Genomic DNA, 27,125 nt, shown 5'->3' on the forward strand with positions numbered 1-27,125 from the left:
ATGAGTGACTAATGCAACTTAATAAAATGTAAACACTTTACATTTGAGTTGAAGTACTTAAATTAATTAATAAGTCAAGACAAAATATTATCCAACCAACTTGGGTTTTTTATGGATCACTCAGAAAACAGTAATGTATTGTGCAGCTTTATGTATATGCTGTTCTGTTACAGGTGCAATCTTTTTCAAATGTAGGGTGGGTCTTTCAATTCTCACAGAATTGCGTGGTAATTTGCAGTTTCAGCTGCAGTGTCCTAATTGTCTGGGTCAGCCAGTCTTTGGACATCATTTTTGTTACTCTCCCAAAAATGGATGGAGCTATAGAAAACAGTGACCCAGTTCTGGAGAACTCATTGTATTCTTTATATTTCTTCCTCTCTGTCTTTCTCTGCAGATCGGCTGTTTTTTGTCCATTCCATTTTCATCTGTGACCAGCTTCTTTCCCTCGCTCGCTGAGTGGGAACTGTCCCCAGGCCAACTGGGATAATTAGATTTGGGAATGCAGAGAATAAGTCAATGCTCATCCTAATACACACGCACACACGTGCACGCGCGCGGTACATTCTGGATTATGCAAATCGGTGGCTCATGCCTCCTTTGAAATGTACAGAATGGGGACGGCAGAGGGGTTGCTGCAGAGATAAACACAGGGTTCAGATGGAGGACGTGGGGAACGAGTTGAACTTCCCACCATGCAAATGGATCTTCCTAAAATGTGCTGTGCTCGAACGTTGGTGCAATCTGCAGTAAAGACCCTGTCACATGATCGGGGCACACTTCATAAGCACAACTTCAGTGTGTTAGCAATTGAGCAGTTTTAGGGGGAATTGCTTCACCGTTAGTGGGGTGCGAAATGTGAACAATTATATTAGGTTAAACAAAAAATATATATATTTTTTGTATTTAGATCAATTCAAGGACTTATATATATATATATATATATATATATATATATATATATATATATATATATATATATATATATAAAAAATAGAGACTAGAAATTCAATCTCTACAGATGGCTGTAATGTCTTCATGGGTTCCTACCTAAGAATTCAACACTAGTTATTAAAAGGCTGAGGAGACACCTCTCAAAGCTGCTGGAGGTTTCTATAGTTGGCAGTGTTGGGTATAGTTACTTTGGAAAGTAGTTAATTAGGTTACCATCAATTAAAAGTAATCAGTTACATTACAGCGTAATGCGTTAGAGTACTTATGCGTTACCAAAAATTAAAAGCCGTTTGCAGCGCCTCGCACATGCTGCAACTTAACTGACACACACACAGCCTCCTTTAAACGCACCGAGAAGTTGTGACAATGATAACGTCAGTCATCCAACCAAATTAACTCTGCAGGATAACAATAAAGACAGTTAGCAATATGCCATATAGCGCTTTATTAATTAATATTTTTTTTTATCACACAACATATGAATCAAAATTCACACCTACCCAGCCTAGGTAGCCTATATATGAGCACCAAACAAGATTAGGTAACTCCTGAATTTTTTTAACCCGAATGCAGTTATGAAAGTGCATAAAGTGCGCTTACTTGTAAACACAATCTGAGGTAAACAAGTAGCAGATTCAGATCCATTTAGAAATTAAAGACCAGTCAACGATCTAACAATTTTAACAGCTGGATCTATGTCGAACAAAAATGATATAAAATCACTCACTGGCACACAGGCAAATGACAAATAGCCTAATAGCCGAACTAAACTACTATTCAAGTGTCACAGGCCTAAATTCACTTTACCATCGTCCACTTACATTTACTCTTCAAAGTAGTGATTCAAACGTAGCAGAAGAAGATTTTCAAAACGTTCGACAGTCGATTTCTCCTGGAAGTAAGAACGAGACTCCACGGGTGTGCTGGAGGGTGGTGGGGTATTGAAGCTCTGACACAGGTAACGTAGGTCAGCAGCAGGGCACAGACGCATCGCAGCGCTGCGCCTCCGCTGACACATCCGCAGGTGGCACACTACTGTCTGACAAAAAGCAGGCTGCAGTCGGGATTTTCCTTTCCGTATCCGGAGAAATTCTTAAAATAACGGATTACTTTTTAAAAAAAATAACAAAGTTACTGATTGCTTGACGCTGAACTAACGCATTACATTACACGTTACACGAATAAAGTAGAGTAGTCTAACACGTTACTTTGTACTTTGTTGTGTTACCCACAACACTGATAGTTGGCTTGTTGCATCAGACTGCTTCATTCAAGTAAATGTTATGATCAAGACTATTTGCAAATACTACATTTTCTTACCCGCTTGAAATGGAGAATATGTCATGATTCATATCGTGGCAGCCCCTCCTTCTCCCGTTTGTGTGTGTTGTCATCCCCTGTCTGTATTTTCTTCCTGTCGCTCTCCCCCTGTCTGTTCCATGCTTGGTGCATGTGGGCGTGGCCTATTCTCCACAGGCAGCAGCAGGTGATCTCAATCAGCAATCGAGCCTCTGGATTCCCTCCTACTCGTTGCCAGATTTTTCTCCGTTTTGCCTTGGCGCCATTTCAAGAAAATCTGCATCCAGACAAATCCACTGAAAACAACTCAGCGTGCTGTAGTACATATTCCAGGCCTATATGTGGCACTGTTTCTGCTACAAAAATACACCAAAAACCACCTGACAACCTGATCAATAAACACCCATAAGATGACAATTTGGCCCGTATAAACAATAAGCATCAACAGCCGTCACCCTAAGGACCTTGACGAGGCATTGTCACACGTTGTGATGGATTAATTAGAAATGAAATGCCTACATTCATGGGAAGTTAGCTAGCGGTTGTTTGTTAGCATCGTAATAAAGTAGCATATCTTTTTTCCCGGAATATTGCCCCCCTCTCTCGGCTCTGTTTTTTTCATACAGTGGTTATTGTTGTTGTTGCGAGACGTCGCGGGGCAAGAAGTCAGGCTCGAGGGTCGGGTCGATGACGTCATCGTATTCGTTTTTGCCATCTACATGAAAAGCTGGTTTCAAAAATGTGCGTTTTCAGGAAAACGCCGGATCCGTATGAACGGCCAGCCGAAATGCACAAGACTTCTCTGTGTGTTTGTGGACGGGTCCTTAGTGTTTGCTTTTCTCCCTGTGTTTAGCTTGTGTAGCTAATGCTTCTCCTGTGTTCCTTCAACCTAGTCCCAGATCATCATGTTTGCCCAGTGATCTCGTACTACTTCATTCCTGCCTGACTGCCTGTGGAGCTACACTATATTGCCAAAAGTATTCACTCACCCATTCAAATCACCCATCCAAATAATTGAAATCAAGTGTTCCAATCACTTCCATGACCACAGGTGTATAAAAGCAAGCACCTCGGCATGCAGACTGTTTCTACAAACATCTGTGAAAGAAGGGGTCGCTCTCAGGAGCTCAGTGAATTCCAGTGTGGTACGGTGATAGGATGCCACCTGTGCAACAAGTCCAGTCAAGAAATTCCCCCGCTCCTAAATATTCCACAGTCAACTGTCAGTGGGATTAAAACAAAGTGGAAGTGAATGGGAATGACAACAACTCAGCCAAGGAGTGGTAGGCCACGTAAGACAACGGAGCGGGGTCAGCAGATGCTGAGGCGTATTGTGCGCAGAGGTCGCCAACTTTCTGCAGGGTCAATCACTTCAGAACTCCAAACTTCATGTGGCCTTCAGATTAGCTCAAGAACAGTGCGTAGAGAGCTTCATGGAATGGGTTTCCATGGCCGAGCAGCTGCATCCAAGCCATACATCCTAACAGCAAGTGCAGCACACCGCTACTGGACTCTAGAGCAGTGGAGACGTGTTCTCTGGACACTTGACAACACAAGACAGAAGGACTACAAAATAAAACAGGAAACCAACACTACAAAAACCCACAGACATGACAGAAACAAGACAAGAAAAACGCATGACAACACAAGAGAGAATGACTATAAGCTGAGTGCCTGGTGTCCCTGAGCAAGACACCTCACCCCAATTGCTCCTGACGAGCTGGCTGTCGCCCTGCGTGGTTGACTCCGCCGTCAGTGTGTGAATGTGTGAGTGAATGTCAGTCATTCCTGTAAAGCGCTTTGGAGAAAAGCGCTATATAAATGAGGCCATTTACTATAAAATAAACCTGGAAACCAAAACAACAAAACCCACAGTTCAGTCAGACAACTCACATTTAACATGTTTATTGTAGCAGCAGCACATAAGGCGTCTAGGCTCCGGCCTCATCACTCCCCAGCTAAACTTACAAGAGACAATGGGTAGTGATGAGTAAATATCTTAACCCCCCCCTCCGGAGCCTACAGGTGGATGCTGGGGAGGTGGGAGGAGTTTGTATGAAGTTGACAGCAGTACTGACGTGCAGCAGAGGCAATGACAGCCGAAGGGGGGACACGGGAAACGTCATAGCTTAAATAGACCGCCAAATAGGGAGGATCTGAGTGGGAGAAGATTTTTGGACTATGAGGTATGTCACATGATTATGAAGGCGCGGCTCGAGTTGTCTGCCTGAACTAGCTCGCAGGCTTCGCTCCATTCATGACACATGCTCCCAACTTTGTGGGAACAGTTTGGGGATGGCCCCTTCTTGCTCCAACATGACTGTGCACCAGTGCACAAAGCAAGGTCCATAAAGACATGGATGAGAGAGTTTGGTGTCGATGAACTTGACTGGCCTGCACAGAGTCCTGACCTCAACTCAATAGAACACCTTTGGGATGAATTAAAGTGGAGATCAGGCCAGGCCTTCCCATCCAACATCAGTGTGTGACCTAACAAATTCACTTCTGGAAGAATGGTCAAAAATTCCCATAAACACACTCCTAAACCTTCTGGAAAGCCTTCCCAGAAGAGTTGAAGCTGTTATAGCTGCAAAGGGTGGACCAACGTCATATTAAACCCTACGGATTAAGAATTACAAATCACTTAAGTTCATATGTGAGTCAAGGCAGGTGAGCCAATACTTTTGTCAATATAGTGTACCAGCTTGTTGCTTGTGTCTCCACGCTGTGTGAGTACGCCCGAGGCGGACATCACTGCGCATGCTGCAGAGCCGCCATAGCCTTGTGGCAGACGCCACACCACAAACACTCGCACTGGTGACTTCACTGGATCCCGGGACATCGCACCACTCCTCCCCCTTGAACTTGTGTTGCACTTTTTGACATTAAATCTGTTATTTAATTGTTTCCCTGTCGTCTGAATTTGACGTCTGTTCCTGCCCCTACTAAATGTTGTTTATCATACTGCGACATGCCGGGGATAATGCAGGGTTCACTCTGAAAAAGCCAATTATCTGATGGATGAAAATTGCCACGATTAAAGTGAAATCACCAATGGCGATATTCAAGGAAAATTATCCATTCCCTGCAGTCTTCTTTTTCAACAGGAACAGTTGGTGAATCCATATGTGATTTATATGTACTCATTAAAGTCTTTTGGTTGTCATAGCGAGTGTACATTTGAGAACATTATTTTAGAGCAGTTATTCATGTTAATAAATAACTATTATTGCTACTCTTTAAAATAAAATACTATTACTTACTTACTATATAAAGAAGAATAGCAACATTTCATTTCAAAGCCTTTATTTTTGAACAAATCATAGTAAAGTTTTGTTAATTCTAACAAGTTTGCCAAGTTTTTTCTCATTCTTGGGTGTTTTGAAAAATGCCCATTTCTGCAAAAATCTGTGTGCTGATGCTGTACAATGAAACAGATCCGTGGATCCTGCAGGCAATGAAACGGAGACCAAGAAGAAACCACAGACCTGGAAATGCAGGGCCCATTGTTGCCACGAAATGACCCATATCGGAATAATAGGCGTTTAAGTATGCATGAATTCCAAAGAATACTGGTTGGGAGAAACAATGAATTAGCACAGCGTGTAATTATCATTCAAATGTTAGACAAATAGGAAAGGAAGCTGCTGATATGCAGCCAGCCGAAAGACAGAGAGAAAGAGGCAGAGAAAAAGGGAGAGAGAGGGCGATATTAATCCGCGTGTCAGCACCTCTCTTCCTACACCTCCGGCGTGGAAATCCAGGGTTATCAAAGCTCCAGTTTCTCAGCCTTAAACAACTTTACCTGTCTGCACTGAAGGATGAAGGAATAAAAGGTAGAGATGGTAACAGTTAATCTGTCAAATTCCCAAATGGATAATAGCTACTGAGTACTGAGCCTGAATCTAACTAAAGAATAAGCATTTACATTAAATGCCATTATATGCTTAATCCGGATATGATACATAACAAAAAGACACTCAGATACTCTTTTGAGCCCAACACAGAGTGGCCTGTAGGTTTTGGAAATGGAAGACTGAAGCAAATTAAGTACCCAGCCTGCGGAAATGTATGTGATAAGACACATGCTTCCTTTCTTACACACCTCCTGACAAAACGCCCTTGGGCTGAGCCCACAAGTGTTTCAAAAATGCTTATCAGGTGTTGAGAATATTAAGCCATGGTTGCAATATGCAGCTCCCAGTGCAAATATGGAATATTTTCATGAAAAGACTCTGTTCACTGTCCCTGGAATGATAATGATAAAAAACAAACAATATTTTTACAACCTACAATGGAATTTTAAATGTCAAGGATGTGTGAGACAAACTCTCCATCCAGTCCCTGGTCCTGTATGCCAGCAGGAGAGAGCAACATTCTTGTTAAAATGTGTTGCTCCGTGTATGTTGTGCTCCTTAGTAGCTGATAATAGCCTAGTCTCTGTCATCTATTAGAGAGATCCTATTAACGAAACTCAAACATCATGCTTCATCATTAGGGCCGCTACAACTCCGATATAATCTTGGCTTATGAATTAAATTACCTGTGTCCTACATGACTTTAATAGACTCTGAGCCGGGGTTTATGCCAGCAGAGGGGCTAATATAGGATAGGAAATTAGTCATTCCCCTGGGATTGCAATTGAAACAGCCTTAACGTTTAAAGTCATATAGCAGGCACAGCGGGGCATTTTATCCTTTGATGGAAGATTTGATGTCTTGATAGGAAGGTGTTGCTATTTTTTTTACCCCAAGAAATCCTATTTGCTTTTTTACTGAGGTCATTGGGACACCGTTAACACGCTGTGTTGACGTGTATTTGAAAGTCATTATAGGCACAATAAGTCACAATTAGGTTTACATAAACATATATTTTAGTGTGGGACACTGAGATTTCAGTTTTTTTACTCTACATTTCAAAACAGAGAAATCCAACAGAGAATTGTTTGCCTCTTACTCTGAGAGTGTTCAACACCGTAGACACAACCACAACAAAAGAATCCCTCAACAAGCTGTCTTCTCCACCTGACATTACTACGGGTTTATGTAGAGGGCATGACAACTAACCCAGACAAAACAACATATCAAACTATCAGAGAGCTGCAGCAAAGTTGTATACATTTTGCTGCCAAGGTAGAGGAAGTATAAACAGCCTCAAGGCAGCAGTTGATGAGCCTTTTTACCTGGGTTAAACCCGGCCCGGAACACAACATGTCTTTGTCCCACCTGCTGCTCTGTTTGGGAAGCTGCAGATATCTGTCTTGGCAAAAAAGAAGGATGTCTAGGGTTTGATGCTAAATGCTGGAAAGCCTCTGGAGTTGCTGTTTTGATAGTGAAGAAGATTTTTGATCATTCTCCAAAAACATACTGTTGCTACAAAATATCTAAAGAAGAAGCAAGAGACACAGAAAAAGACAACTTTTGGAAAGAGGATTTACAGACATACCGTAGGAACAATCCGCAAACAATTATGGTAAACAGATATATTGAGTGAGTTTCGGGCTGGAACATCCACCAGCCAGTGCAGTTATGCAAGTGTGTGTATATTTATACTGCGCTTATGTTCAGGTATTTATACCTCCACACAGATCTCTACATGGTGACGACTGAGCCAGCAGTTTGCAGCGAACAGTGCTAATGGCAGGGACAGTGCAAACAACGATGGCAGTGCTAACAGAGCTAACAGTGTTGACCTGAGGGAGAACAGCAGGGTCGGTATTGTCCTTAAGCGATGATTGGTTCTCATCAGTAGCCTATTAGCTAGAAGGTGGATCCACTAACACAGAAGGAGGGTGACTTTTTATGCTCTGGACCCTACTTTATTATGTGTATAGTAGGCAAATTAATGCTCTGAATTTCACTTTTAGCACCTTTAACTACTTGTGTTATTTCATATTGAGTTGGGTTTTTATTCAAGATGCTGAATAATTAACAACAGAAAAAAAAATACAAGAAGAAAATATCAGAAGAAAAATTATGAAAAAGCATGAAATGTGTATTGCCAACACAAGGAAACATGGAGGCATTTTATGCTTCTTTGAATACATATAAACATCTCCATGGACCTACCAAAGAAGAGTGTTAACAACATATAAATGTATACTGAAAATCTAGAAATTGCTCCAGAAAAAAGATGCTCAACTAAGTGGCTAATATGAAAAGTAGTGCCAAAATAGAAACCAACTACCACAGTTTTCCTGAAGAAATCCACCTTGGAGAGAAAGGCATACAAAGCAGCATTTGTATGTTGAGATAGATAGCCTGTTTAGGTAGACAGGTAATTTGCAAAAACCACAGAGACTCTGACTTTGAACGCATCGCTAAACCGGAAAAGTCCCACCCCCTCCGTTCAGACCAAGTGCTCGAGATCGCGCAATCAGGAAGTAGGTATTGACAGACAGGCACGCCATACATTTATTTTCTCCAGCCCAACTTTTTTGATTGGACGGGGTTTTTACAGTCCTGCCACAGCCACAGAATACTTTTTTTTAAATTATTTTCATGTCAGAGCATTTCATTTATGAATTGCTATCGGTATGTTACAAAGATTTCAAGTAATATAACAGATAGTGTTTCTGAATCACTCAACCTTTAATGCAACCAAGTCCATTTAGCTTTTAACCTGTATCTCTCTCCAGCTCAATGTTGATACTCCTTCAGGTAAGATGAATAGAAGAATTCATTTTGCACTTTAAATTACATCGTTGAATAAGCTGTCGTCCCTAATGAAAGACAATCCACTTCAGCTTTTGACTCAGTACTCTCTCTGCTTAAAAGCAAGGCCACCTTTTCACTTGAAACCTCTCAAAGCGCAGCAAAAGGTGGGACACTGAACTTGAGTTGCATTTGCAAGGTGAGATTCACACGTGTTTATTTCACAGTGTAAACCTGACAACAAATCAGCTTTGTGTGTTCACCGGGGAGCACTGGAGTGTCACCAGTTTTTCACAGACCTGCACAAAACGATCATTGGAACGGGCAGCCATACACACCAGCTCACATACTCAGGGTCAGTTAGTTTGATATGTGGACTGTACTATGCATGCAGTGAGATGTTTGTAGAGCTCCTGCCACATCCGTTGCATCCGCTCCTCTCAAATCCTTACAATGCATCCTGTAGGCGTGCTGTCAAGAAAGCTGATTGGTTGATCCAACTTAATGCAAATGGTATACAAGTTATATACAGTAAAGTATAAAAAAAAACACGAACATGTCAGAATGACCTTTACCTCACCTATGTGGAGCCCCTATGTGGTTTCAGGATCTTGATGTGTGATATATGGTGTGAATCTGAATGACAATAAAATCTGAAAAAGAATAGGATACAATTGGTCCTAAAATTGGGATTATTACCTCATTCATTCAATCCATTGAAACACCCACACAATTTTCATGCGTAAAATTTGGTCAGTACAATAGATTCTGCCTGAGCATCAATAAGGAAACTTCTCGGACACTGGGCCCATTACAGGATAAATTGTCAGGAAAGATATATATTGTCTTTTGGAGAAGCAATTTGTTAATCTATGGGTTTCTAACAAAACGTCCCCTTACATAAATGATATGGCCTTGTGGAGGGGGGGGCACAGTTTAAGATGGGGTGCAGGTTGCTGCTTGAATGATGTATGCACATATCAGAGACAGCGGTGTATGAAGAGAGAGAGGCAGATTTTTCCACCTAAGTGCCTTCAGAGGTGCAAAACGGGATGTGAAGGCCCTTGGCACCGGCCCGGCGCGTCTAACGGACTGGAAACAAGGCTTTATATTCAGCAATTTATGATCTTGATGCAGAGAAGGGAGTGTAAAGGAGGGGAGAGGGGAGGGAGTACAGGGAGAGTCCTTGGGAGGTGAAATGAAGGACGTCGTCCAAGACAAACTCTCATCAGCAGATGTCGATGAGAGACGCCCAGCTAACAGGAACAAATGGGATGGATTCGATCTCAATTTTCACGTGTTGTTTTGCAAAGCCTTCCTTCACTTTACATTCACTCTGTCTGTCTTTCTCTCTGACATCCGTTCGCTATGTGCAATATTGGGCAAGCCTGTCTTACTGACAACTAACAAGATGGATGGAAAATATACTGGTCTATTTAAAAATGCCCTCCTTGATTTTGGGGGAATTTCTCACACATGTTGATGTAGACGTTGATGTCTCAAAGTGTGGAAATACTAAAAATGAAAAGTGTTATGTCCTATGTGTCTCATCAATAAATTAAACAACCATATCCCATCGTTAAGACCAGTGCAGCAGTATTTCAGTGTTTTCGTTTTATTGGGTTAAATGGGTAAAAACACCATAACTCAACCATCATTACCGAGACAGGTACAAAAACAGACAAACCAAGTAGCAGACAGTGACAAACATATTTAGTGATAGAATGTCAAAATGTGTGTACTTCTCTTCCTGCCATTCTTGCAGTGTTTCCCCTGTTGTCTGCCAGTTTTTCTCTGGCAGAGTCCCCCTTATATTTCCAGGGTGATTATGTTGGCAGGTACCGTTGTTATGAGACCAGGTGATTAATCCCCTGGGGTGGGAAACAACATTAACCTGCCTGTCAGCATTTGCCACCACATCACCTTAGGAAAAACACACCAGTCTAACTGCCTACACTGTATTCGCCTATAAAGGTTGGATCATATGCGGTGTGGTATTTTCCACATAATCCTTGAACTAATTAAAACATGAGCCCTGGACTTTAACTACACCGTGAGACTAGTATGAGTGAGTGACAACTCAAAACGTGGGTCATGCAGTTTAATTTGAATTCATTTTTAATACAAACTCTGTTTACTTCACCTTCTCCCTCACTCGGTACATGATTTGGAGACATAGAAAAAGATAGGATTGGCCTGGATCAGGGTTAACTATGTGCTGCTGTAGTGGAAAACATTTTTTTTTTTTTTTGATTAGTGTATCATTTGAGCTGGAGGCAACCCCTCTGACTATGAATAATCTCTCCTAAAAGTGTAAAGTATGGTACTATTCCCCTCATGAGACTGTCTGTATGGCCTTATCTGGAGCTTGAGCCCAGCTAAAGAAGAAAACGGATTGTTAGGAACACGGTTCAGATCTCCTAGCCCTAATGGGAGATCACTGACCTGGAAAAGTCTGCCATGGATAGAAAGGGATCACCAGCACATTCTGTGTAGGTATGGATAACATCCACAGTAAGTATGCCTTCCAGCACCTACAGCACTTTAGATAGCAATGGCTTTTGCAGTGATAAAAGCTCACCGGCAGAATTTCCAGAAAAAGAATGTAAAAAAACAATGGAGAAACTTAATTTTTATATAGACAAATGAGAAATTAAGATGCTTACAAGAATGCATTTTAATTAGGAAAAGGAGAGGTGCTACGTACTGACAACTGCATGTGTTACAGAAATAACCTTTACGCCTTTAACAGGCCAACCCACAGCGCTGATGCACACGCCAGGAGAAAGTTGTAACCAAATGTGCTCAACAAGTTATTCCTCATCCTTGAAGCCTTGTCTCTTGTAAAACTGAAGCATGGGGTCGGAAAACACTTACAATAAAGCATGCATCTCATTTTTGAGTCACTTGTCAGAAGCAGCATTGTCCTTGCTTCCTGCCGGTTCGCCAAACCATGACGGGCTCATTACTGTCCCCTGAGGCCAGGGGGCAGAAAAAACGTTTTCACCTATTCTGCAACTAAGAGCCATTAGGCACATTCTTCACTTAAAAAAAACTTGTATTAGCCAAAAAAACCTTTAAATGTATGCATTTTCACACAATATATTTTGGTGCATGAGACAAAAGCCTCCAAGAATGAGGACTAGCTGGTTGGCATCACAAATGTATATCTGGTTAAACTCAAACAGAAACTAAGGTTTTCTAGAGGAAGATTCTGAGATGGTCCCGAATGAGGCTGAAGATATGAGAAACTTCCAATTCAATTTCATTCAAAAGAGGCATGATGGGAAATACTGAAATCAGTGCATAGCCTTAATAGTAAAGTCTAGGTTGAGGCTTGGTTTGCATGGATGAAAGTACACGCTGTGAGATGTGGCCCTGCTCTGTTTTGAATGGACTTCTATAGTATAGTATCCATAGTATCGGCTAGAATATTTGACCCAACAAGCCCCCTCAACTTATTTCAAAAGCATGGCATGAAAACAGTTTCCAATCGCAGAAACTATATTAATTATTCATTTATTTAAAAACACATTATTTTCTCAGTTTTAATTTTCATTTAATGTAATTTCAATTCATCACTCCCTCTTTTCTTCTACCTGTCTGCCTGTACCACCCTGCCTTCTGCCATAGAATCCATCTGTCTTCCTCTCTGTGTGGTGCAGATGGAGCAACATGACAAGGGCACGGGAGCCAATCCATTCCCACCTTGTCATCCGCAGGCATTTCGATCTGCCACAGCGCTCTTCCATCTCGATTAGGGGTGGCCTGCTGGCGGGAGACGAGTCTGTGTATGTGTTAAGTGCATGTATGTGTGTGTGTGTGTGTGTGTGTGTGTGTGTCAGGGAAGTGTGGGCATGTGGTCTAAGGCTGAACTAGCCTGTACTGCAACATCCCCCTCTTCCTCCTCCCTGTCATCCACCTGTCAAAGCTAAAGCCATTGTCATGGTGAGGATGTGAAGAACATCGCCACTCTACCTCCACAACGACACTTGCTTTCCCCTGGAGATGGGAAGTGGCAGCTAACAACAGACAATCTCAGATCTGGCCATTTCTGATAATTGATGAAATGGTGTGGACTTTTTGTTTTTTTATATCGTTTTTTCTTGATGTTAGAGACTCTTTAATTTAATGCACACATGATGCACGTGTCAATACATTACCTCTGAAATGGATGGATATGATGCCGTTTTTGGGCTTGATCGGGACTATGCTTGTTGTCTATGGCAGCTTTTTACTTGCACGTGCACAAAGACGCTTCCTACCTGTGAGGTCAACTGGAAACCTCTGCTGCATTTTTAACCCCTTCCATCCATCCCTTTCCCAGTTTATTCTTATTATTAGCCAAGAAACTTAAACTGTATACATTTTTATTGTATGGTAATTCGATTTGGGAGGATCTCAAATGTTGCATATTAATGTGGCGTATGATTCTTTTCAATCTCTGGCTCACTATCCACATGTTACTATCTTATAGGGTTTTTATTACTTAAGCACCCTGAACTCACCCCAATAATCTACCCCCATATTTATCAGTGGCTGATGTCAGTGAAACATATGACTTACATCTCACCTTTGAATTACTGCATCTACATATATTAAATTTGACATTTAATATAAGGTTCCTCCATATACAGAATGCATATTTTGGTCTAAATGCATGCTATGCATTCTGTGTTTGACCTCCAAATGATCTGCAGCTGTGATCTCTAAAGCTGTGCCCTCTAAAATGAATAGTATTTTGTCATTACATATCGGAGAGAAGGGGTGAATAAGGAAAATATTTTAACAAATTCTATAATGAACACATCAGGAAAGCCCTTGTGTATGAAGGCTATAATATTATAATCCTGATTCTATAAGCACAGGTGGAGCCCTCTACTGGACTCCACACATATTCAGATAGGCTCTCCTGATTGGCCAGTTAAACTTATGCAAAATTTCAGTGGGCAAATCACAACTATTACCCAGTAGAGGGTGGAGCCTGTCTGAATTTGAACAAGCATATATGTGCACATTCAGTGAACATTCACAGTTACACATGTTACAGTGACCAGAATAGAAACTCAACATCACCTTGCACATATACTTTCACCTTAACTGTGTTTTATCTAAGGCTTACGTGCACCATCGACTGGTGGATAAATGTTTATTTACAGAAATGGGCCTGTTTCTGTAGACAGTGTTAGCTTAATTCATTCTGTTAATTCCCTGTTGGAGCAAACAGGGAAAGACAGACTATTATCAGGGACCAGACACACACACACAAACACACACACACACACGCACCGAGCTGGCCTCCACTATCTGTTTGTCCTGACTAAATGTGTTTGCTCTTTTCCTCGGGTAGACACAACGCTCACCAGTCCATCCAGGATCTATCACCACCTCGTTTACTGTCACACTGGTGTCCTTCAGAATGCACTGCCTGCACTAGAGTAATCTCAGCTCTACAAGTCAGAGGATGATATAACAGCCTTGTGTCACTAGGGGGTGAAATGACCCGTGGTTGAAGTGCTTGCTTAAAAAGAGGAGAGTCCAAAGCCATACGCCGTTGACTGTGTGGAGCAGTGGATCTTCATCCTGTCCCTCATGAGAGGATCAAGGCCCGCTGCCTTTCATTCTAAACATTTAAGAAAAGTGGGGACTGATTGAAATAGAGGATGAAGGTGATTCAAATAACTAGCTGCAGGGATTATAAACGTAATAATAATTATAATAATAATAATAAAATATTGTGACACGTTGGGATTTCATTTTTAGCCACATTTCCAATAAAGCTTAGTTTTATTCAGAGCCTGCTTGTGACTAGAATGCTTAAGACAACTAGTTGACAGTGCTGGATGGTGACAGGCAGCATGTTATGGCCTCAGCTCTAAGGCTACTACAACTACCATAATTCACTTCACCCATCAGTGTAGTGATGACAGTTAAAAAAAAGTTTATCTTGACACTTATTTGCACTCAATTATGTGCCGTATGTCCAGTTTACACGCATGTAATTTACCATTGAGCATGCAATAACCAATTGTTTCCTCCCTCCATATGCCTACCTCTGTAGCCTATATATCTGGCCGGTGAGATTAAGTAAATTTACGGGAGGTAAAGAGGTGAATGCATGAAACTTTTAGTGCTTGTATAGCACATCGGATTTTGGCAGGGTTAGCAATTAAATTCCATGCTGCTCAACTGTAAATTAAAACTCGGAAATGACCCGTGGCACAATCTCACACAGTACCCTGTAGGAGCGTTTAAGATCCAGATCTCTGATTTCCTCATTTTAGTAGGCAAGGTCTTGGACTTCGGCATCAATCTTTCTGATTGGCTTAATAACGATGGTTTTGACCTCATTATCCTTGCCCCTCTGACCGTCTCTCTCTTCGCTAATTTATCTCTCCTTTCTCCTTTGCTTCTTTCTCCCAGTGTTAGACCCGTATATCACGCTGATACAGGATCCTTTTTTTTAAAGTAGGATATTGCCCTGTCATGTCATCCTCGCCTGGTATGATGAAGGTTCCTCTGTGACTGCAGCAAGTTCAAGTTCATCCTGTGGATACCTCTAATATTATCTCCTCTCATTCTAGATGCATTCTTCGGATGTTTATTATTTTAACAGCTTTTTGAAGCTGCAATGCAGTCTTCCTTTATGCCATTATCCATCGCAGTCAATGGTGATAACTTCCATAAAAGAGCACTGGAGGCAGAACTTGGACATTTTTGCCTTTGGAGGTCTATTTTGAATTGTGATATGAAATAGTCAACTTCAAACATACTGAACATGCTGTTAAGGGGAACAGTATCACTATGTACCAGTACAGGCCTTCAATGCCATATCAGTTTCATCTTCCCTCCCTCCCACCTCAGAGAGAAAACACTGCATATTTTCTCTGAAAATGTTAAATATCACGTTCCAGGTTGTGGCTGAGAGACTGTTAGGGGGCTGTTGTCTTACTTCCCTCACTATTCCCTCTCTGGACTTTGCCAAAACACTGCTTCTGACATCACTTCAATTACAGTAGTCCAGAGAGCTCTCTAACAGGTATAAAGTGAGCAGGGCCAGCCCGAGGCAGAAGCAAACTAAGCGGTTGCTTGGGGCCACCTGGTGGAAGGCCCCCTCTCAATGGGGCCCCTGATCAAATTCAGTGATATGTCTTAATAGGGCCCCTTAATCATACAAAATGGGTTATGATATCTGAATAGGGCCCCTCAGATAAATATCACAGGATATGTGATTTGTGAAATATCTAAAAAGGCCTCTAAATCATGAAACCTGGCTTCTGTTAGGATGTCTGTGTGCAGCCATGGATGGATATAATCCATTATGGATTTAACTTTGAATCCAAAATATATGCCTTTAAAGTAGGTTTATGGTTTGGCGTCAGCTAAACCCAGTTTTATATCTGTTCGATAGAGCAGGCCCTCCAAGTCAGGACTTGAATGAATTAAGGTGTTGCCATTCTCCATCTGGCCATCCCCATAATGTACCAGAACACAGTAAATCACATCTGCTAAATTCAGAATTGTCTGGGGGAGGACCACAAGACCCCCCCTCCCCATTTTACAACCACTTTTGCATAAATATGGTGGGGTGGGGTCATTATGCATCTGTCCCCAGGGGGACAGTAGGCCATAATCTGTCACTGTATTAATACAATGTATAATGTTTCATAATAGTGTTACATTTGTGTCAATAATTGTCAAGCACAGGTGGTGGGAGGGGGTCCCCAAATCAAATTCTGCTTAGGGCCCCCAAAAGGCTTGGGCAGGCCCTGATAGTGAGACAAACTCTACTTGATCTAGTGACCAAGAAACCCTGACATGCTTTTTTATATCGGGTGTATTTGCTTAAAGGGTGTATTCAGACCTCCTGAACCTGGAGCGTCTCGCTGCTAGACCGGTTCCTTTGAGCATCTGAACACCAAGACTGCCTAGAGCGGATGTTCTCAACACAATTACTCTATGGAGCTCTCATTTGGGGTGAGAATGCTTATTAGAAATCACAATAACAAGATTAAAAACAATTTTAACGCTCTGTATGTAACAAGTGTCCTTGCTTGTGTGGCAAGGTAATAGTTGTGTGTAATATGATAATAATAATTAAAAAAAACAGTTAAACACACACGTCTTGAACAAGTCTTTGTGGGTTCATCAAAACCATAATTTATTCTATTGTTAAACTCTAAAATTCCTTAGCATGGTAAAGCTAGCGTTTTCCACCATTTACATTTCTTTTTTGTTGCACAGGAGACTTTTTTACTCGAGCTGAGCCTCAGGCACTTTCTGTCAAGCTTACAAATCCCATGTCCTACAGCTGATTATGAAAGGAATTTGGCCATGAAGACCAAGTTGTTCGGTCTGCTACTGTCTGGGTCAGTTGATGGTGACAGTGGGCAGTCATATAATGATATAATCATACAGTGGGTGGTGTTACGTAAAGTTTCTGAATCATAACTCACATCCAGTATTTAGTTTGATATTGCCGACTGACACTGGCCACCGATGGCATCACTATCAGTAAATAAAAAGCTTTACCCAAAATTCCCATATATGCTATAGGCTATGCATAAGTCTTTTTGCCTTTCTGTGCAAAATGCATTGATTTAACCAAGCCACCACTCAGCGTGTTGGCTACTGTATTTACTTAGTCAAAGGTCAAATAATCTGTGCAAGTTGTCGGAAACCATTTAAATGTGTGATTTGTCCAGTCTTTGCAGGTAAATGTTTGTTCCAAACGTTTGATCTGTAGTGCTTGTTGGAGGCAACTAGTGTACAGCCGGTGAGGAAACATGCCTGAGAATCTCCCGACCTTGGTAGACTTCAGCTGCTTAGTTGTTATTTCTTTCCTGGTGCTGTTCTCTCAAACCCGATCTAAATTCTGCAGATGGGAGCAGAAACAATTAAGAAAAGTTGACATGAGATTCAGTTCACTCCAAGGTCTCGGGAGGTTGTGAGAGAGAAGGCAAATCCCGTTCAACCTCTCCTCCCTAATCAGTAATGCAGAGTGGAGAATCAAGGAAAAACCGATGACTGAACAGCTACAGGAAACGGGTTCACAAACGGTACAGTTAGCTCGCCCCTGTGATGCTGATGGTGTATTCTGACACTTGGAAAAACCGGTTACTGCTTTGTTGTCATAATATGTTACCATACGGGAGAGATGAGTCATTCAGCACACTGCTGCAGCATTATTAGAGACAAGGCATCTGGCAACAGCACGGATAAAAACTGCATTCTGCATAGTCATCAAATGGTTAATGTGCTTTCTTATCTCTTACCGAAGCAACACACCACCACCCTCTGGAAAGTGTTGCTGTTGTCATGAGGAAACCTCATCATTACAGTGATGATTTCCAAACATGCTCCTCCAGGAAAAACTCACAAAACTAGGATGAACTCAAAGTACACTTTGGAGAGAAAGTTAAGTTTAACTGGCCACCACAGGAACAGCATGACTGCAGCATTTTGAAGTTGGAAGGACTTCGGCCCACTGTTGGTGGTGGGGTCGTGGTGTGTGGGGGGGCTATCAAATGCGAACTAGCCTCCAAAGTTTGTCAAGTCACAAAGACTGAACTCTTGTCCCCACCACACTCCTCACATCCTTAAAACTCGTCTCCCCTCTCTCCCCCTCTGACGCCGCACTTCAAACAGCTTCCTCACAGCGTGTTATGCTGCATAGCAAAGAGTGACTGCGTCCCTTCCCCACGTTGAAAAGGCGCCTGGGTTCTGGAAAGCTTGTCAGTAGAAATCTGTCAAAAGTACTCAGCAGAGTTACTGGGGCCTAAAGAGTACAATACCCACGGACCAAGAGGGCTTACCCCGTGAACCCAGACACTTCACATAGATATTAACTTTGCAGATCAGAAACCAAACACCCCTCGTCGACATTCTAACTGATATCCCCATTGTTTGACCTCAGCAATGCACACAATGCGCTTCTATTTGTTCTGCTCTATTTTTTTCCTGCTCCGGGAAAGAGCCTGAGGGTAGGGTTTATGAGTTCCCTGTGCTCTCCCTGCTGTCTCTCCCTCCTCATTTACTTAATCTTACACGTCACCTCTCGTTTCTTTAGATAAGCAAATGGACCTCCAGTCTACCCCGTTCTCATTGGCCAGTCTTCAAAAAGGAGGGGAGGTGCTTGAATCAGATTCTACCGGACTTCTTCACAACTTTCCCTGCTTGTTGGTGACATGAAATGTTACAAAAGTTGTGAAACTCACAGCCGGGGAACGTTGGGTAAACGTAAGGAGATCAGAAGATGATATCCAAGAATGTGGGAGCTTGTTTTGGATTACATTCCTGATCAACTCTGAATGGGAACACTAGGCAGACGGCCCGTAATGGAATACTAACATTAAGGTAAATCCTCATTTCAGACTGAATGCTTTGCTGTCTCCGACTGTAAATGGGTGTAAAAGTATGCTGAAGTTATTTGAGATTGAGGAGCAAGTATCCATATAGCTTGATCTTTTTGGTGTTCTGTATGCCATGTGTTTATTCACTTGCTTGATTGTCTACAACTTTTGGAATATTTGAATGATAAGACGTTATATTTGGTGAAGTTTTAAAGACAAGCAGGCACAGAGCAATTGTTTGACCTGTGGTAAAATACAACATCCGAGGGCTCCTACTGCTCCACCTGCATGGAGATGAGGGAATGTCAACATAACGTTTCCTTCAGACACACAGGCAGAATAGCAGATGGGGAGCAGGGAGAAAATATTGTCTTGTTTTAGAGAACAAAACGTTCAATCACAGGGAGAGAGAGAGAGAGAGGCTAGACTCAGACCCTGCTCCACTTTTCCCAGGTTTTTAGGCTAAACAGAGAATGTGCTCCAAAATCCTTTGAGCAATTTTTTTAATCGGCTCTTCTGGGTCAGGCAGGTAGGGGGGGAAGGAAAGGGAGAGAGAGCGTTCAGCCAAGAAAAAAAGGATATTTGAGCTTTGAGATGTTTGTAATAGTTACAGCTCTATTTCCCTCCACACACACACACACACACACACACACACACACACACACACACACACACACACACACACACACACACACACACACACACACACACACACACACACACAGTAAGTATGGTCTTTCCTGTCTGAAATCTATCCAGGAATGGGATAGTCTGTGATTTTAAATGCTCCATTTCTACAACCAAACACTCTGTTCCCCCCACACAATCATGTGCTCCCGGCAGATTATGTTTTGGGCCTCTAAAGACCCAAATCCTTGTGTTGCTTAGGCAGTTATTTTTTCTTTCTTTGTGGGGTATGGCCATTTGAATATTAAAGAATTTGTGGTTGAATATTCAGGAAATTAGATTCTCAATCTCATGGTTTTAATCGTAAGCACCTCACTTGTTTACTTCAGGAAGCTGGAGTTAGAGTGTTGTGAAGATCAAATCACTGCCTGTTTGGTAAACAACAGTCAGATTTTACATATTGTGTAGTTTAATTTCATGTGTTTACAAAGGTCACATTTCCTCATCTTGTCAGCGTTTAAAATGGGAGATTATTTCTCCTCCTCCTGTTTTCGGTGAGTGCGTTGCTGAACACAAACAACCCGCCCCGTTCTCATGGGAAAAGGAATTTGAGTCAATTTGACTGATGTCGCAGATAAACTTTCTGCTTATGTTGTTTTTCATACAGTTAAAAATATATCTCGGCGTTCAGCAGAGTGCAGACGAAGCTCATCAGTTATGCTCGGGACAGATGAGCGTATAACGATGTAAACAAACCCAGATCAGGCTTTACTCACACCGGACACACCAGGGTAAACAGTCAAGTGCAGGTGCGTTTGCTTGAACTCCGTGGTGGAAGAACTACCACAGTAAACACTTTGGTCCAAGTAAAAGTATTACAAGGTCTGACTGAGGTAAAAGTATCAGCAAAATGTAACATATTTAATTTGTTTTCCTATAATATCCCCAGACTTATTATTAGACTGTTATGCTCAGGCAGCACCTGACAGAGAAAAAAAATAGCTAATGTCAGCCTCATCTAGCTAGTTCTGTTACAGTCAACCCATATTGTTAATTTAAAAAACAGCTAAATGTAGGTGATAACTAAATACTGAATACATTACCTGCCAGGATGTGAACTACTTAATCTATTTATTTGTTAATGGTTGAATTTGATGCATAAAAGTGTTTCCACATTTGTATTTATAGTGACAAAGTAGGTAAAATATTCTTTCAAAATAAGGCATCCTTGCTTTTGTCTCACACTGTATTTCTCTTGCTTATAAATTAATAATAATCTCATCCTCACTTTGACCCCTAACTCTGCTCAGTTGGCTTGAACTATTACCTGTTGTGTTTATGCTGCGATGTGACTGTTATACTGTGTTTATTCTGATTGTTGCTATCTTCTGCAACAAGTTAGTTCGCCGACAGGAATCGTTAGCGTTTGATGGTATTACCTTTTCAGCGTCTTCTTGTCAGCATCGACAACAACAGGAATAACTGTGTGTCTCTGAGGGGGAAGCTTCCATGATGAGAGACCGCTTGGAGGAGCTGCAGCAGAGGGCTCAAGAATTTTCTGAGGGTCAAATTGAGGATACCAACCCTTCCTCGGTGGATAGTGATGATAACGACCCTGTGGTTGCCATAACGCCACAGGCCGTGGTGTTCGAGGAGGAGCCCATCATTGAGAACTTCCTGTCTGAGGCTCAGCAAATCCGAGATGACATCGGCGTGCTGGACATTGAGGTAATTTGTTTTGGGTGATTTTGGGAGTGAGTATGTTTTTTTAAATAATCATTGCATTGCCTTCACTAGGTTGGACCGACTGCTTTGTACTGAACACAACATTCTGTCTATCCTCAACCGCAAACAGGTCCTTAAATTCAGCCAGCAGCAGAAGACCCTGGTGGCAACCATGCGTCGGTTCAGCGTGATGAAGAAAGAGAGCAGTATAACCCGGGACATCAAGCTCAAGGCCGAAAGCCTCCATCGACGCTTGGACACCCTTTCAAAACAGGTCCAGAGGACCGAGGACCAGCAGGGGCCGACTTCTGTTACCACGAGAATACAGCGCTCCCAGCACACAGCGCTGTACCGCAAATTCCAGCAGGTTGGGATGAGGATCCTACAACTTTATTTTGGAACACTTTTTTGTTTATTTTATTGGATCCTTGAGTTCCCAAGGAGTTATGTTTTTCACATTTTACATGGTTTCAAACATTAGAATGAAGGTAAATTTAGCGTGAGAGACATTTCTCAGCTTACAACTGACAAAAAACTGTTGTGAGATATATTTGTCACTGTCATTATCCATTTACAATGTTACCATAGTGCGCAATGACAATAGCTGTTGGTAGGCAGGGAAGTAAATAAAAGTTCTTAAAAAAAAGAGTTAATATTATAAGAGACATTATTTGTTTTCTCTAATTTCGTCCAGGTAATGCTACAGTATAATGAAGGTCTGCTGACCAAGCAGGAGCGCTGCAAGCACTTCATTATCCGGCAGCTGGAGGTGTCCGGGAGGGACACGACCGAGGAGGAGGTGAACGAGATGGTGGCCACGGGGAAGTGGGAAGTCTTCAACGAGAACCTGCTGAACGATGCCAGAATCACGCGGTCACAACTATCAGAGATCGAACAGCGGCACAAAGTAGGGAAATTGTCAAACAACCCACTAAACCCAAGGCTACGGCAAACTGCATGACTGATGATTTGTTTCTAATGGTTATGTTGTAAATGCCTGTTTTTATTTATCACATAACTGTAGCTCATTCCTAAAAATGATTTCTTCTGTTTGTAAATTACACTCATTACACTGGCAGCCATCATATTAAATTGTCAGATAGCATGACGTGATGATATCAAAGACTTACTTACAGTCCTAAGCGTGATAATCTATCCCATTAGTGCGTCCATCACACATTTGAAACAATGTGCCGTCAGAGCATTTCTCATATTTAACTTTGCTTCACACAAATGGGCAAAATTTAATAAAAGTGAACATTGGACGTGGATCAGTAAAAGGTCTCACTGAGGAAGACAAAATCTGAATATATTCATACCAGTATATAAACACAGATATTAATACTACGACTCTGTGGGAGTACAGATAATATATCATTTAAAACAATCATTTGAAAGCCACTGCTGTGAACCAGCAGAGTATAAAATGATGATATTTGTGTATAAAGAACCGTCTCACCTGCAGCCTCCCACTAATGTTCCACATAAACCACGTTAATCCCAGCATCCTTCTCCCCCAACAGGAGCTGCTGAGTCTGGAGAACAACATGAAGGAGCTGAGGGACCTGTTCATGGACATTTTCATGCTGGTGGAGGAACAAGGGGCCTACATCGAACACATCCAGACAAACGTAGAGAGGACTCAGGATTATGTGGTCGTATCCAATGAGAAGTTCAAGTTGGCCGCCAGATACAAGAAGAAGAACCCACTTAGACAACTGTGCTGCTGCTGCTGCCCTCCCTGGAGATGCTGCTTATAAAACGCAATGCGTGCACTTTTTTTTGTTGTTTTTAACTCAATGGTCATTGTGAGTAACGTTATATTTTTTTTAAAAGTCTTGCTTGCCTTGTGGGAGGGAGCAACGTTGGATCCATGTATCATTAAAGTGAAGGTTATGGCACGGCACTGCTCGCTGTTGAACGGAGCGACGGTGAAGACGGATTCAGCAGAGCGTAGAAAACAATTAGGGGGGAAAACGGCCCGAATTGGTATTTGAGGTGCTTGTTTCTTCCGAGAGGCTGTGAGGCGACTGCTATTGGAAGAGACAGTTCGGTGAGTGCCACTCACCAACACTGCTGCTTATTGGAGACCTTCACTGTCATCTGACAGAGGTCACAAACAAGGAGAGATCACTGCCTCCGCCACTGCTGGATCAGCAGGATCTCCTGCCACAGGAGCTCTAGTTAATGACCTTTTATTTTTCTTTTATACTGTATGTGCACTTTAAGACTTCTACGTCTACTTCTATATATAACTTTTTTTTCCCAGCACAAATTTACATTTTATTTAGCGGACAAAGATTCTCTTTCTGAGAATTTCTGAGCCTTTATGTATTCATTTTATTCTTGGTCCACTTGCTGATGATTTTTTTTTTTTTACCATTAGTAACTAGTCTCATTTGCACATCAAAGTAGGATAATTTCCTGTTAAAAAATCAGCACCCGAAATCATTGAACTCATTTGTTCAGGTTACATTTCAGGAAATATTTCATTTCTTTAGACGTTTTGGACTTTGGAGCGTAGCTTGAACGTGTTGGAACTGTTACATTTTCAGATGAAAACCTCTTTGCATATAGGTGTCATTATTATTAAAAGGATTATGTTGCACAAAAAGAAAGCAATGGCTCTTAACCTGGTGGAAACCTCTTGCTCGAGGGAGAACCAGCAATATAGACTTAAAAAAATTAAACATCACTAAATAAATGAATGTTGTATGAATGAGTCGCCTGTAATTGCCTCCTGTTTTACCTCATTTCATTTTGAGTTGAAACTACTTTGGCCTGGGGGGATAGTGAATGAGATCAGCTCTTCATTTTAGGGTCGCTTTGTACTCGCTCCCACTTAACTCGCCATCATCAGTGACATTGATGGTCTTCAGAGAGTCAGTGACTCGTGGTTTCTGGTGTGCGGGACACAATACAGCTGAACTGGGTGTGCTGGAGCCAGACTGGAAAATCTGGTTCGTCTGCTAAACCAGGATAGCTTGGAAACATTGGGAACGGTGAGCAAACAGAACCTGCAGAGGGAACAAATAGTCCTCTTTTGAAATAAAAAGCCTCCTGGGCTGACGGAAACATTTGAAGCCCATCTGCATTTTTAATTTAAGTTTGTCCAAAAGAGCAAAACGTCTCACAGGCAACCTATAAATGTATTTTGTACTTCAATTGAGTTTCTCCTCAGGAGAAATGCGACACCTGAAGAAACATTACCTGCCAGTGAGATGCTTTGTTTAGCTTGACTAGTATTTGCACTCTAGCAGGGGAACCAGGTGTGAGCTCAGGTGTTCGATGTCTGACTGGACCAGTCTTTAACTGAATAAATAAAAGCACCAACTATGTACACTTGAATTTGAAAAACCGACTTACAACAGATTTTAATGCAACACAACACAGTGCCTGCTTCCTCCCAGTCATGATGAGGAAAAATGAAGTGCGGCTGCAAATTGCAGGGTTCTTGAACAGCAACAATGCCATCCAGTGTTCACTGACATAATTGCCAGTTAAGAAATGATTATTGCTTAATGTTTATGCTTTTAAAGGGCATATTACCACATAGAGATGTAATTATAAGTGGCATACGTGGGAAAACGCAACTGCACAGCATGAAATTCATTCCCAAATGTTCTTAAAATTAAAATATAGATACTGTTGTTGTGCGGCCAGTGTTGTTGAGCCATTATAAAATGCTCACGGGGGTCTTCAGTCTCTAGTATGTGTCCACATGACTCCAGCTCCACCAAATATTTATTGCCATCTCCGGATGAAAATGATGACTCGTTTGTCTTGATCATACCCGAGGGGTGAACATGTTACAGGCCCAACATAACAGAAATATGCAGCGTATTCAAAGCAACCATGACAAAGAACAATGGGAACAAATGTAAATATGAAAGCCATAAGCTAAAATGAAGTGGGCGAAGCAGCGGGGATGGAGACAGCTCCTGGGGTTAATATAAGCTGTCCTTGAGAACACCAGGCCTTGAGAGCAGTTGACGGTTTAGTAACCTCTACATCCGACCCCCAGGCAAAACTCCCCCCCCCCCCCCCGCCCTCTCTCTCTGTGTAAGGCAAGGGAAGTTAGCTTCTTTTTTCTCTCCCAGCAACGCCTTGCTTCACAGTCAAACAGTGACACCCTCTTGGAGATGCCCTGTACAACAACTGTTTTCTAATGTTCATAGGTTCCTCCGTAGATTTGTCTTGTTTACCACCAGCTCCAAAGTTGTTATCCAATATTTCATCTAAAAACCTCCTCGCCCGGAGCTAATCGCGACTGCTTTCCTCGGCCCGGATCAGATTTAACCTTCAACCTCTCGGACCATCACCGTGCTATGACTACATAGTTGCAAGACTCTGCGCATACAGAGCGAGTGTTGGTCTCCACAGGCCCTTAGAATATTTTAGACTTGACCAAATTAAGAGCAACACAAGTTCCTCAGAATACATCACCCACTATTGTTTGGTTGTATAATGAACTTAAAAGGGGGAGAAAAAAAGGTAAATTATATTATAGTCTCTCTTCAAACATCTATATTATAAAAAAAGATGTTTACAGCAACAGAGCTATGCTGAAGCAGGATAAGGGAAGATCAGCTGAGCATTGAATTATGGTTGCTTCACTAGATGAGTAACGTTTGTTTCTTCTACACGAACACGTTCCGCATTCAATACAGCGGCCACATGTTCACTGCGAGTGCCTCTGCCCACTTTCCAGATGAAGTCCATCAATCACTTCTGATTTAACGATAATGTGAACATCAGAGAGACATGAGAGCCGCTGACGAAGCTGCAGTGACGTCTCCATGTGCCGAACGTATTCCTTCTATCCGCCACGACGTGGATCGCGGAGACGACTCTCTGAATGTCTGAACAACATCAAAGCAGCCCTCCTGTGAGTAACACCAGCTGTGGTTATAGAGAGCTGACATTAGTTTACTGCCTGGTTTTATGACTCCCATCAAAATGTGAACAGAGAGATATCAGGACCCTCAGAATGTGATAAATCACAAAGAAGCGGTACAGTGAGTCTGGCAGCGGCAGTAGCAGCTAGAATACAAGCAATGATACCATGGCTTCACTGATTTAGACTCTCCAATTTGCATTATGTAAATCATTTCTTCAGAGACAAATAAAAATGTTCTTTTGGAAAGTTGAGAGTTTATCTCAACTTCTGACAGATGATGTTCGATTCCGGCAGAGGTGGAAATAACGAATTACATTTACTCTCGTTGCAAAGTTGTTTTTGTATGAAAAATAGCTAATTTTGCTTTTACTTAAGTACTTTTTATCACAAGTAAAAATCACATGAAATATCAATATATATATATAATTTGTGGATGCATTCAGTGTTTTAGCATAACAAGGTTATTTTATTAATATACTTTTCATTCAAGACTGAGAGCCTCAGACTTTTTTCTGCAAACTCTTTAGTAACATTTCTGTAAAAGGCACAATAAAGCCTAAATCACAACCACAGGAGCGATGTTAAAGCAGTGAGGCCACAAACTGCAACGTTTACACT

General features: G+C 41.8%; 2 protein-coding genes across 3 annotated transcripts in view; one reads left to right on the forward strand and one right to left on the reverse strand.

The window, feature by feature from the left end:
* epha3 (eph receptor A3) overlaps window positions 1-27,125 on the reverse strand; it is a 411,842-nt gene that overhangs the window by 233,119 nt on the left and 151,598 nt on the right. The gene's annotated exons all lie outside the window — the stretch shown is intronic.
* stx19 (syntaxin 19) lies at window positions 19,090-24,662 on the forward strand. The gene is made up of 5 exons (XM_084022193.1): window positions 19,090-19,259; window positions 21,330-21,610; window positions 21,738-21,974; window positions 22,302-22,514; window positions 23,131-24,662. Exons 2-5 carry the CDS (start codon window positions 21,392-21,394, stop codon window positions 23,365-23,367), a joined length of 906 nt encoding a protein of 301 aa, XP_083878319.1. The 5' UTR covers window positions 19,090-19,259; window positions 21,330-21,391; the 3' UTR covers window positions 23,368-24,662.

Source organism: Eutrigla gurnardus, assembly GCF_963514095.1.
Source record: "Eutrigla gurnardus genome assembly, chromosome: 12".
NCBI classification, from domain to species: Eukaryota; Metazoa; Chordata; class Actinopteri; order Perciformes; family Triglidae; genus Eutrigla; species Eutrigla gurnardus.

Coding starts and splice junctions, on each gene's coding strand:
- stx19 (XM_084022193.1), top strand. CDS start 21,392: ATGATGAGAGACCGCTTGGAGGAGCTGCAGCAGAGGGCTCAAGAATTT. Junction 21,611..21,737: donor TCGGCGTGCTGGACATTGAG/GTAATTTGTTTT, acceptor AACCGCAAACAG/GTCCTTAAATTCAGCCAGCA. Junction 21,975..22,301: donor TGTACCGCAAATTCCAGCAG/GTTGGGATGAGG, acceptor AATTTCGTCCAG/GTAATGCTACAGTATAATGA.